At 45.6% G+C, this 12,028-nt stretch overlaps 1 protein-coding gene across 2 annotated transcripts in view; it reads left to right on the top strand.

Annotated features, from left to right (window-relative positions):
• NR1I2 (nuclear receptor subfamily 1 group I member 2) overlaps positions 1 to 8,231 on the top strand; it is a 55,387-nt gene extending 47,156 nt beyond the window's left edge. For both annotated transcript variants that reach the window (XM_040339208.1, XM_040339209.1), the window contains exons 8-9: positions 260 to 365; positions 6,800 to 8,231. In XM_040339208.1, coding sequence (XP_040195142.1) covers positions 260 to 365; positions 6,800 to 6,947 — 254 coding nt within the window. In that variant the 3' untranslated portion in view covers positions 6,948 to 8,231. The remainder of the gene's footprint in view (positions 1 to 259; positions 366 to 6,799) is intronic.
• Positions 8,232 to 12,028: the final 3,797 nt, after the last annotated feature.

Genomic DNA, 12,028 nt, shown 5'->3' with positions numbered 1-12,028 from the left:
GTTCCCCCCCAGGTGAGCGCTGCGGGGAGGGAGAGGAGGTGAGCGCTGCGGGAAGGGAGAGACAGAGGAGCGGAGGGGGGCGACGGTCTGCTCTCACTGACGCCGGCCCCTCATTGAGCCATCGCCCCACCGGGAAACTCCCTGTAATCCCAATGGCCCTGCATTCCAGTCTTTTTATCTTCCATCGTTGGCTAATGGCATTCCTCTGTTTTCTATGTGACGCGGGTCCTACAGCGGCCTTTCCAATTGTGTGTTGCAGATCGCCCCGGTGTCACCGACCGAGAAAACATTGATCGGATCCAGGAGCATTTAGCACTGACACTGATGTCGCACATAGAGGCTGAGCGGCAATCTCAGGAGTACAGGTAAGCATGTTCATGGAGATCCATATACACAAGTGTGTCCCCTCACCTCTTCCACCTATAAAGGGCTGTACAGGCAGTCCCCGAGTTACGAACGGGCTAGGGACTGTAGGGTTGTTCTTAACCACTTCCAGACCGCTGTACGACTATATACGGCCTAACTTTAAAGATACATATCTCGGTAACGGCAGCAGCTGCTGCCACAACCGAGGTATCGGTTCGCCCGTCCCCATAGCTCTGCTGGGCGGAAGTGATGTCAAAACGTCAGTCCCGCCCAGCCTCTTAAAGAAACTTTTTTTTTTTTTTTTTTTCATTTGAAAAAATGACATTTTCCAATTATTTTTTTTTTTTTTTTTTTTTGCATTTTAGACTAATTATGAGATCTGAGGTCTTTTTGACCCCAGATCTCATATTTAAGAGGACCTGTCATGCTTTTTTCTATTACAAGGGATGTTTACATTCCTTGTAATAGGAATAAAAGTGATCATTTTTTTTTTCCAGTGTAAAAAATAATAAAATAAATAAAAATAAATAAGAAAAAAAAATAAAAATTTTTTAAAGCGCCCCGTCCCGACGAGCTCGTGCGCAGAAGCGAACGCATACGTGAGTAGCGCCCGCATATGAAAACGGTGTTCAAACGACACAAGTGAGGTATCGCCGCGATCGTTAGAGCGAGAGCAATAATTCTAGCCCTAGGCCTACTCTGTAACTCAAAAAATGCAACCTATAGAATTTTTTAAACGTCGCCTATCGAGATTTTTAAGGGTAAAAGTTTGACGCCATGCCACGAGCGGGCACAATTTGTAAGCGTGACATGTTGGGTATCATTTTACTCGGCGTAACATTATCTTTCACAATATATAAAAAAATTGGGCCAAATTTATTGCTGTCTTATTTTTTAATTCAAAAAAGTGATTTTTTTCAAAAAAAAGTGCGCTTGTAGGACCGCTGCGCAAATATGGTGTGACAAAAAGTATTGCAATGATCGCCATTTTATTCTCTAGGGTATTAGAAAAAAATAAATATATAATGTTTGTGGGGTTTAAGTAATTTTCTAGCAAAAAAAAATGTTTTAGTCTTGTAAACACCAAATCTGAAAAACACCCAAAGTAGAGAAGTGGTTAAGTTGAATTTGTTCGTAAGTCGGAACAGTACTTTTTATTTTTTTATTTTTTCATGTTCTGTCGAAATGTGCCCGCCGTCAAAGTGGCCGCGCATGCGCAGAACGGCAGAGACGTCATGCCGCCTCCCGTTCGTAAGTAGGAGTCGTCGGATATTCGTAACTCGGGGACTGCCTGCATAGTAGATGTGCTTTTCCTAAACTAGTGCCCACCGCTTATTTCATCCAGAGTCCTGTGCTAATCTCACCCGTTCTGGCCAAAGTTTATATTTTCCGTTTTTTGTATGGAAAGGGCAAGGGGGTGACTTTCTGGCCCTGGAGGCCCAATTGTTTCTGCTTGTCCTTGTACCCCTAACCAGCTCCTATCCCAGCTCCCAAGTGCACCGAGCAGCATAAAATAACAGGAGTAAGGAGGGATGTGAACAACTGCAGGATTCTCTTTTTCTTTTCTTTTTTTTTTAGCACATACAGGATCTATAAGTCAGCATATGTTATCATGACACTCCTCTTCTTCTGGAATTGTTACTGTAACGCAACGTCCCGCACTCCGCTTGAGTGCTTTTGTCATATACCACTTCCTCCCAGCCTGAATATAGGTATCAGATATTCCAGCCGCTCCCAAGCACAAAACAAGACAATACTTGTTTAGTTGCTGAACATGGACTGTTAATTAGAACCAAAATACAAGTCTTATATACAGTTGAGGAGGAGGTTCCCCCCTCCTGCTCATATTACTCTAACAATACACCTGTAACCAGAAACATAAATTAACATGAGCTAATTAACTAATCCCTTAAAGCAGCCAATGTGACTCCGTGCCCTCCTGGGCATTGTTATGATTAACCCCTTAACGCCCGCCGCACGACTATTTACGTCCACAGAATGGCACGTACAGGCAGAAGGACGTATATATACGTCCTTGCCTTCTAGCGGTTGGGGGGTCCGATCGGGACCCCCTCCGCTGCGTGCGGCGGGCGGATTCCCTCGGGGAGCGATCTGGGACGACGGCGCGGCTATTCGTTTATAGCCGCTCCGTCGCGATCGCTCCCCGGAGCTGAAGAACGGGGAGAGCCGTATGTAAACACAGCTTCCCCGTGCTTCACTGTGGCGGCGCATCGATCGAGTGATCCCTTTTATAAGGGAGACTCGATCGATGACGTCAGTCCTACAGCCACACCCCCCTACAGTTGTAAACACACACTAGGTGAACACTAACTCCTACAGCGCCCCCTGTGTTTAACTCCCAAACTGCAACTGTCATTTTCACAATAAACAATGCAATTTAAATGCATTTTTTGCTGTGAAAATGACAATGGTCCCAAAAATGTGTCAAAATTGTCCGAAGTGTCCGCCATAATGTCGCAGTCACGAAAAAAATCGCTGATCGCGGCCAATAGTAGTAAAAAAAAAATAATTAATAAAAATGCAATAAAACTATCCCCTATTTTGTAAACGCTATAAATTTTGCGCAAACCAATCGATAAACGCTTATTGCGATTTTTTTTTTTTTTTTTTACCAAAAATAGGTAGAAGAATACGTATCGGCCTAAACTGAGGAAAAAAACATTTTTATATATGTTTTTGGGGGATATTTATTACAGCAAAAAGTAAAAATATTCCTTTTTTTTTCAAAATTGTCGCTCTATTTTTGTTTATAGCGCAAAAAATAAAAACCGCAGAGGTGATCAAATACCACCAAAAGAAAGCTCTATTTGTGGGGAAAAAAGGACGCCAACTTTATTTGGGAGCTACGTCGCACGACCGCGCAATTGTCTGTTAAAGCGACGCAGTGCCGAATCTCAAAACCTGGCCTGGGCATTTAGCTGCCTAAAGGTCCGGGGCTTAAGTGGTTAATCAGGATTTCACTACAGGTCACCGAGCTTCACACAGCAGTAGATTATACATTATCATAAGTATAAACACAGGACACCTTCACACAATAGCAGGAGCTCCAGCAGGATTCGGCCCGTCTCCTACATTGTACAGAGGCCAATGTGATCAGCTCTCTCAACTAACCTGTTTTAGTTCAGAATCAAACAAACCAAGAATAGTATTTACATCTATCCTGGGAGATATGGGCCCGGATTCAGGTAACACTTCCGCTGACGTATCTTTAGATACGCCGCGTAAGTGCACAGATGCGCCGTCGTATCTATGCGCCTGATTCTTAATGCAAGATACGCCTGAAATGTGGCTTCATCCGACCGACGTAAGTTTCCTACGCTGTCGGAGCCTGGGCGCCTATTTACGCTGGCCGCAAGGGGCGCTTCCATTGATTTACGCGTTGAATATGCAAATGACCGAGATACGCCGATTCACGAACGTACTTGCGCCCGTTGCAGTAGTATACGCCGTTTACGTAAGGCGTACGTCCGGTGTAAAGTTATTCCACCTATAGGAGGCACATCCCATGCAAAGGTATGGACGATGGAACAGCCGTCGTATTTTACGTCATTTACGTAGTAGTACGTGAATGGGGCTGGGCGTAGGTTACGTTCTTGTCGTAGGCATTGAGCCGTCGTATCTTAGGGAGTATGTTCGACGTGATTCTGAGCATGCGCATGCGCCGTTCGTTCGGACCACGGTCACGTTCGGGTCACGGTTCATCCACATGGATCACGCCCACCTACTTTGAATTAGGCGGGCTTACGCCGAATGATTTACGTTACGCTGGCGCAACGTAGGGAGCGAGTGCTTTGTGAATACTCTGCTTGCCTCTCTGGGATATGTCGGCGTAGCGCATATGAGAAATGCGCTACGCCGGCACAAAGATGCGCCGATCTACCTGAATCTGGCCCATTGTGTATAAATGTGTCCCATTTTACGTAATCCAAGATACATTTTCTCAGTCTGGCTTGGACATAAGAGGTGCATGGGGAGCTGAAACGAGGGTTTCCCAACCTTTCCAAGGGATTCTGGGTTCCCCCGGGGCCCTCCCGTCACAGTTACTAATCTGGCAAAGAGGATTCCTTGTGTTATTCCCCTTTTTTATTATTTACTGGGGAAAAGCCATTTTACTGGGTGTCACCAAAGGCTGGCCCTATGTCTTTGGAGCCAGGTGTGTGCTTCTGCTCTCATGTATGAGCTGCACTAAAAATGCCATGGTGGATCAAGACAAGCGTAACTCTCCTGACTATTACTTCAGGCACGTCAATACGTTCCGAATATGTCTCAAGCTCCACCTTTACCAAGATGTCCTTGAGCTCCAGTTAGTGCCTATACCGTAGCTGCAATGATGTCATCATTCTGCTGCAGGCACGAGGAAGCATATCCTCAGTAGGGATGAGCCGAACACCCCCCTGTTCGGTTCGCACCAGAACCTGCGAACACACCAAATGTTCGTGTGAACTTTAGAACCCCGTTAAAGTCTATGGCCCAGATTCAGGTAGAATCGCGCAATATTTGCGTGGGCAAAGAGCAAAAATTTTTCTCTGCGCCCACGCAAATATTGCGCTTTGCCCGCGATTCACGGAGCAGTTGCTCCGTAAATTGCGCGGGCGATATGCTAAATAGCCCTGCGTAAGGGCGCCTAATGTAAATGATCCCGCCGGGGGGCGGGAATCATTTAAATTAGGCGCGCTCCCGCGCCGAGCGAACAGCGCATGCTCCGTCGGGAAACTTTCCCGACGTGCATTGCGGCAAATGACGTCGCAAGGACGTCATTTGCTTCTAAGTGAACGTAAACGACGTAAAATTTGAACGTCGCGAGCGGGAAGCGCAGCTATACTTTAGCATTGGTTGCGCCTGCTATTAGCAGGAGCAGCCTTATGCTAAAGTGGCCGTACGGAAACTCCGTACCTTGCGTGCCCAGGGCCCGCACAACTTTTGTGAATCGGTGGTAGTATGCAATTTGCATACTATACGCCGATCACAATGGCCGCGCCCCCTAGCGGCCAACGCAAGAATGCAGCCTGGGATGTGAAGGCATAAGGAGGCTTATGTCTGTCACATCCTAGGCTGCAGTCGGTGTAACGAGGTTCCTGAATCAGGAGCACTCGTTACACCGGAGCAAGTAAGCCCTTGCGCCGCGCAACCTATGGTTGCGCGGGCGCAAGTGCTTCTTGAATCTGGGCCTATGGGACTCGAACATTTGAAATCTAAAGTGCTAATTTTAAAGGCTAATATGCAAGTTATTGTCCTAAAAAGTGTTTGGGAACCCGGGTCCTGCCCCAGGAAACATGTATCAATGCAAAAAGAAAGTTTTAAAAACGGACGTTTTTTCGGGAGCAGTGAATTTAATAATGCTAAAAGTGAAACAATAAAAGTGAAATATTCCTTTTACATTTCGTACCTAGGGGGGTGGGGGGTGTAAAGTAAGCCTGTGAAGTAGCGCATGTTTCCCGTACTTAGAACTGTCCCTGCACAAAGTGTCATTTCTGAAAGAAAAAAAGTAATTTAAAACCGGACTCGCGGCTATAATGAATTGTCGGCTCCCAGAAAATTCAGAGAGAATGCCTTCATAAAAAAAAAAGGCGTGGGGGTCCCCCCAAATTCAATTACCAGGCCCTTCAGGTCTGGTATGGATATTGGGGGGAACCCCGCCGTCAATTTAAAAAAGAAATGACTTGGGGTTCCGCCCAAATATTCATTCTAGACCCTTCAGGTCTGGTGTGGATTTTAAGGGGAACTCCACCCCAATTTTTTAAACAAATGGCGTGGAGTTCCCCCAAAAATCCACACCAGACCCTTTATCCGAGCACGCTAACCTGGCCGGCCGCAGAAAAGAGGGGGGGACAGAGTGCGCCCCCCCTCTCCTGAACCGTACCAGGCCACATGCCCTCAACATGGGGAGGATGTCCCCATGTTGATGGGGACAAGGGCCTCATCCCCACAACCCTGGCCAGTTGTGGGGAGACGGTTCTAAGTACGGGAAACATGCGCTTTTTCACATGCTTACTTTACACTCCCCCATACGGGCGTTTTTAAAACTTTTTTTTGCATTGATACATGTCCCCTGGGACAGGAACCGGGTCCCCAAACACTTTTTAGGACAATAACGTGCATATTAGCCTTTAAAATTAGCACTTTAGATTTCTCCCATTGACTTTAACAGGGTGTTCCGCGGCTTTTCGAATTTGCCGCGAACACCCCTAATTGTTCGTTGTTCGCCGAACAGGCCAACAGGCAATGTTCGACTCGAACTCAAAGCTCATACCTAATCCTCAGTCCCCCCCAATGATCAGCTTGTCTCCTTTTTTTTTTTTTTTTTTTTTTTTATAGCAAGTCACAGACTCCAGGACAAACAAAAGGGGCAAATTTTTGACTTAATGTTGCTTGGATATAAAATGTAATCGGCTCCACTTTTGCCATCTTGCAGGTTTCTGTTTGCGAAGATCATGGAGTGCCTGACGGAAATGCGCACGGTGAGCGATGAGCACAGCAGGCAGGTCCTCCACATTTGGGACATCCAGCCGGGCTACACGCCTCTCCTGCTGGAAGTCTTCAGCAAAGTGAACGATGAATGACGAACACCCTCCCGTTGCGTATTTTTTGGGGGGACAGGTTAGGAACCGGTGCAAGTAAAGCTACTTGGTTACCTGAGACACTAAATGTCCCTCCTAAGACTGATGCTGCTCCCTTCCGAAAACAAAACGGGTAACGGAAACTCTACTGAATATGAATCCACATCCTCCTTCTCCAATTGTTCACCTTTTGTTACTGTTGTGAACACTACATGGACCAGCAACTCTAACCTCAGGACAATCTCTTATCAGGGAAACAGAATGTGCCAATCGCAAGATGCTGGATCTACGGGAACCGTCCATGGTCATCTCATGGCCTGTAATCTACTGGCTTCTCTGGTGGCATCAGCCAAGACAGAAGATAAGCTACAACCACCTGCCCATAATGTGACATGAACCACAGGGGGGCGCCGATGAGGGAGGTACAGGCTGTACTACTGTATAGGGTCTGAGCCCCATCTGATCATTAGAAATGCCCAGCAGGGCTTGTGGGCAGCAGGCCCTGTCAGGCTGTATGGGACCCCATGATTTCTAATGTTGGCCCTGGGGCACAATGTGATGGGGCATGATGGGAACCATCCATGGTCATCTCATGGCCTGTAATCTACTGGCTTCTCTGGTGACATTAGCCAAGACAGAAGATAAGCTACAACCACCTGCCCATAATGTGAGGTTAGGGTCAGCATTAGGGTTGGAAAGATGGGCATTAAGAAACGGGGATCCAAACCCCAACGCTGACCCTAACCTGACCCCAAAGCTGACCCTAAGCTTAATTGTAATGCAGATCATAATTTTTATTCCAACACTGACCTTAACCTTGACTCCGAAGCTGACCCCAGTGTTAACCGTAACCTTATTACCAAAGATGCTCCTAACCTTTTGGTACCATGGTCTTTAAATTGCTCCTGAGGTTTACAGAAGATATTTTACCCATAATGGACCTGTTGCATTAGAAAAGGGCCCTCATTAGCTAGGAAGATGATTGATATTGAGAAACGTGGGCATTCAAACCCTAACCCCGACCCCCAACCTTGACCCCGGAGCTGACCCCCAAGCTGTAATGCCGTGTGCGCGGCTCGCACCGATTTTATATAGGCCTCTTATGACGTCACAGTCCCATCATGCTCCGGGTGCATGTGGTCTGGCACTGTTAAGGAGTAATTTAAAGACCATGGTACCAAAAGGTTAGGAGCATCATTGGAATTAAGGTTGGGGTTAGACATGTGCACTGCCAAAAAATTCATTTTTTTTCGTTATTTTCTTTTTTTTTTTTCTTTTTTTCGGAAATTCGGGAAATTAAAAAAATAATTTTTTGTTTCAATCGTAAATTTTTTCCGAATTTTCGGATTTCTGAAAAAGCAAAAAAAACGAATAAAACGGGAAAAAATAAATTTACGAATGAAACGAAAATGAAAAATAAAATTTTCGGAAATTCAAAAAATTTGGAAATTTCCCATTTTTGATTTTCGAACTTTAGATTTTTGAATATTACAATTTCGAATTTTTAAATTTTCGAATTTCTTAAATTTCGAATTTCAAAAATTCAGGTTTTTATAATTTTCGAAATTTCGAATTTTCTATTTTTTTTTTTTTTTTCGAATTTTGTCATTTTTTCAAAATTCTGAATTTTCGAGTTTTTCAAAATTCAGAGTTTACGAATGTCGAAAATTCGAAATCCAAATTTTCATAAATCTGGAATTTCAGAGAATTCGCAAATGAAAGAATTCGGAAATACGAAAAAAAAAAAACGGGATTCCTCAATTTCGAAAATTCCTCAATTTCGAAAATTCCACAATTTCGAAAATTCCTCAATTTCGAAAATTCCTCAATTTCGAAAATTCCTCAATTTCGAAAATTCCTCAATTTCGAAAATTCCTCAATTTCGAAAATTCCTCAATTTCGAAAATTTCACAATTTCGAAAACTCCACAATTTCGAAAAATAAAAAATTAGAAAATTTAAAATTTTGAAAATCAAAAATTCGTAGATTTAAAAAAATCGGAAATACGAAAATTCAGAAATTAAAAAATATGGATTTTTCGAAGTCCAAAAATTCGGAAATTGAAAAATTCAGAAATTCTGAAATTTCGGATTTTCGAAAATTAGAAATTGAAAAATTCGGAAATTCTAATTTTCGGAAATTCGAAATTTTCGGAAGTCTGAAAATTCGGAAATAAAAATGTGTTAAATTTTGTCAAATTAGAAACTAAACGAATTGCACATGTCTAGTTGGGGTCAGCTTCGGGATCAAGGTTGGGGTCATCGTTGGGGTTTGAATTCCAATGTTACACAATATCGATCATCTTCCTAGCTAATGAGGGCCCTTTTCTGGTGCAATTACGGGTCCAGGATGGGTAAAAAAAAAAAAAGCCTCTTCAACCCTCAGGAGTAAAGACCATGGGGCCACCTTCAGTCTCTACCCGCCACTGTTAATTACAATGCATTTCAGTGTAAATTTTTTTATTATTTTTTGCCAAAATTTCAATAAAACAAAAACTCCCAATTTTCGCCGATCTTTAGGGTTGAATCGATTTGTTAGGCAGATATCCGAATTTTACATCCTAGCGTAGAACCTGACCAAATTTTACATCGTGCCTCCATGACGCAGAATGTGCTCGTCTTTTTATAGCGCCATTTTTTTTTTTTTTTTTTTTTTTAGGGACATAAAGCAGTCATGGTGGCCAGCTGGCGGGGGGGGAAGGGCCAGAAATTCCAATGTTCAAGACAAAATCGCTCCTTGCAAATTTTAATAATATTTAGCATTTTTGGATTCACAATCCTGTTGTGTAAGGCCCAAAAAAGAGGATACGGTGACGTCGTGCGAGAATTGGCTCCAGCCATGAAATGGCGCACTGGGCAGGAATTGCGTTTTTTCGGGTAAAAAAACAAAACAAACGTACCTCAACGTGAGTCTTCTCATTTATCTCAAGCCTCAGGTGACACTATGGAGAAAAAAAAAATACAGTGGAACCTCGGATTACGAGCGTAATCCGTTCCAGGAGAATGCTCGTAATCCAAAGCACTTGCATATCAAAGCGAGTTTCCCCATTGACGTCAATGGAAACTAACATAATTCGTTCCGCATTGACTTCAATGGCATGCAATACCGCATGTGGCCAGAGGAGGGCGCCGGAGAGCTTCGGAAAGTCCCGAGGACACCTCGGGAACGTAGTATTTCCGTGTCTTTCTGTGCATTACTGAACCCCCCCCCCCACCTCAGGTCAAACTCGGTACTACACACCTCTTTGGCCTGAATCTTCCTCGTGTTGAGAGACAACACTCACAAACCGAGTTAGGATTTTTTTAAATACGACACTCTTATTGCGAAAATGCTCGTTAACCGCGTTACTCGCAATCCGAGGTTCCACTGTAATGGGTTCAGGGCATTGTCTGCATGGAGTTTGCATGTTCTCCCCTTTTTTGGTTGGGTTTCCTCACACTCTCCAAAGACATGCTGGCAGGTTCTTGGCTAAATTGGCCTTGGTGTGTGTATGCATGTGAGAAAGGGACCCTAGATTGTAAGCTCCTCGGGGGCGGGGACTGATGTGAATGTTAAGTGCTGTGCAAATGGTCAGAAATACCTATAGTAATTAGAGGTGCACCGAAATGGAAATTTCAGAACCGAAACAAAACCGAAATAAAAAAAATGTCAGGCCGAAACCGAAAATTACTTTTCTTTTTTTAAATAATTGTATGTTAAAACACCACCCCCACCTCCTGCCACCATCACCTCCTGCCAGCTCTTGCCGCCATCACCTCCTGCACCTGCCACCCCCACCTCCTGCCACAATCGGCTCTTGCCACCATCACCTCCTGCCCACCACCTCCTGCCAGCATTACCTTCTGCCACCATCACCTCACCCACATCCTGCCACGGTGCCACCATTATCTTTTCCATTATCAACTCATGCCCCCACCACCAGCTTCTTTATTACCTTAAAGCTGTGCTGGACATGGCTGTGTTGGGCTCAGGGATGTGCTGTGCTGGGCTCAGGGATGTGCTGTGCTGGGCTCAGGGATGGGCTGGGCTGTGCTGGGCTCAGGGCTGGGCTGTGCTGGGCTCAGGGCTGGGCTGTGCTGGGCTCAGGGCTGGGCTGGGCTAAGGGCTGTGCTGGGCTAAGGGCTCAGGGCTGTGCTGGGCTCAGGGCTGGGCTGGGCTCTCGGCTGTGCTGGGCTGGGCTCTCGGCTGTGCTGGACTGGACTGGACTGGACAGGACTGGGCTGTCACAGCTCCGTCCTCTGCCTATGGTGAGTGCACTGCACGAGCCAACGAGTGTCACTGCCGAAGTGTCCCTCCTGAGTCCTCCCGACTCGATCGGCTATTCAAAATTGGCGCCGAGTGGCGCCATTACGTATCTGAGCATGCGCCGCCCGGCTGAGCGGATACGAGCTTTCCCGAGCCCGAAGCCAGCTGGGCTCGGGAAAGCTCGTATCTGCTCGGCCGGGCGGCGCATGCGCAGATACGTAATGGCGCCACCCGGCGCCATTTTTGAATAGCCGATCGATTTAGGAGGGACAGTTTGGCAGTGACACTCGTTGGGTCGTGCAGTGCACTCGCCATAGGCAGAGGACGGAGCCGTGACAGCCCAGCGGCGTGCTGTCCGTAAAACGGACGGTTGGCAACACAGCATTATCGGCAATTTTTAAGCTGTTTCGGCATGTCCGCAAAACGGCTGTTTTCGGCCGATATGTTTTGGCCACCGATATATCGATGCATCCCTAATAGTAATAATAATAATATGCCAGGTGCCCCCCCCAAATGGGAAGCTGGGTATACTTACCGGCTGGTCCACTGCAGCAGCACACACTGTTCACGCCCATGAGGAGCGCAGATCCCAGAAAGAGGGCATTAAAAGGACCTTTTTTTTTTCTAGAAGGGTCCGGTGGGGTTATTGTCCTCGTACACACGATCGGGTTTTTCCGACGGGAATTGTGCAATGACAAAAAATCTGACCGTTTTTGTACGCTCCATCGGACAATTGTCGGATTTTCTGCGGACAAATGTGGGATCGCATGCTTTTAAAATTTTCCGCGAACAACTTGCCTGTTGTCGGATTTTTCCGAGCGTGGTGTACACAAGTCCAA

This window comes from Rana temporaria, chromosome 2, assembly GCF_905171775.1.
Source record: "Rana temporaria chromosome 2, aRanTem1.1, whole genome shotgun sequence".
Classification (NCBI taxonomy): domain Eukaryota; kingdom Metazoa; phylum Chordata; class Amphibia; order Anura; family Ranidae; genus Rana; species Rana temporaria.
The sequence above is the reverse complement of the archived record's forward strand: the minus strand, read 5'-3'. Positions and strand labels throughout refer to the sequence as shown.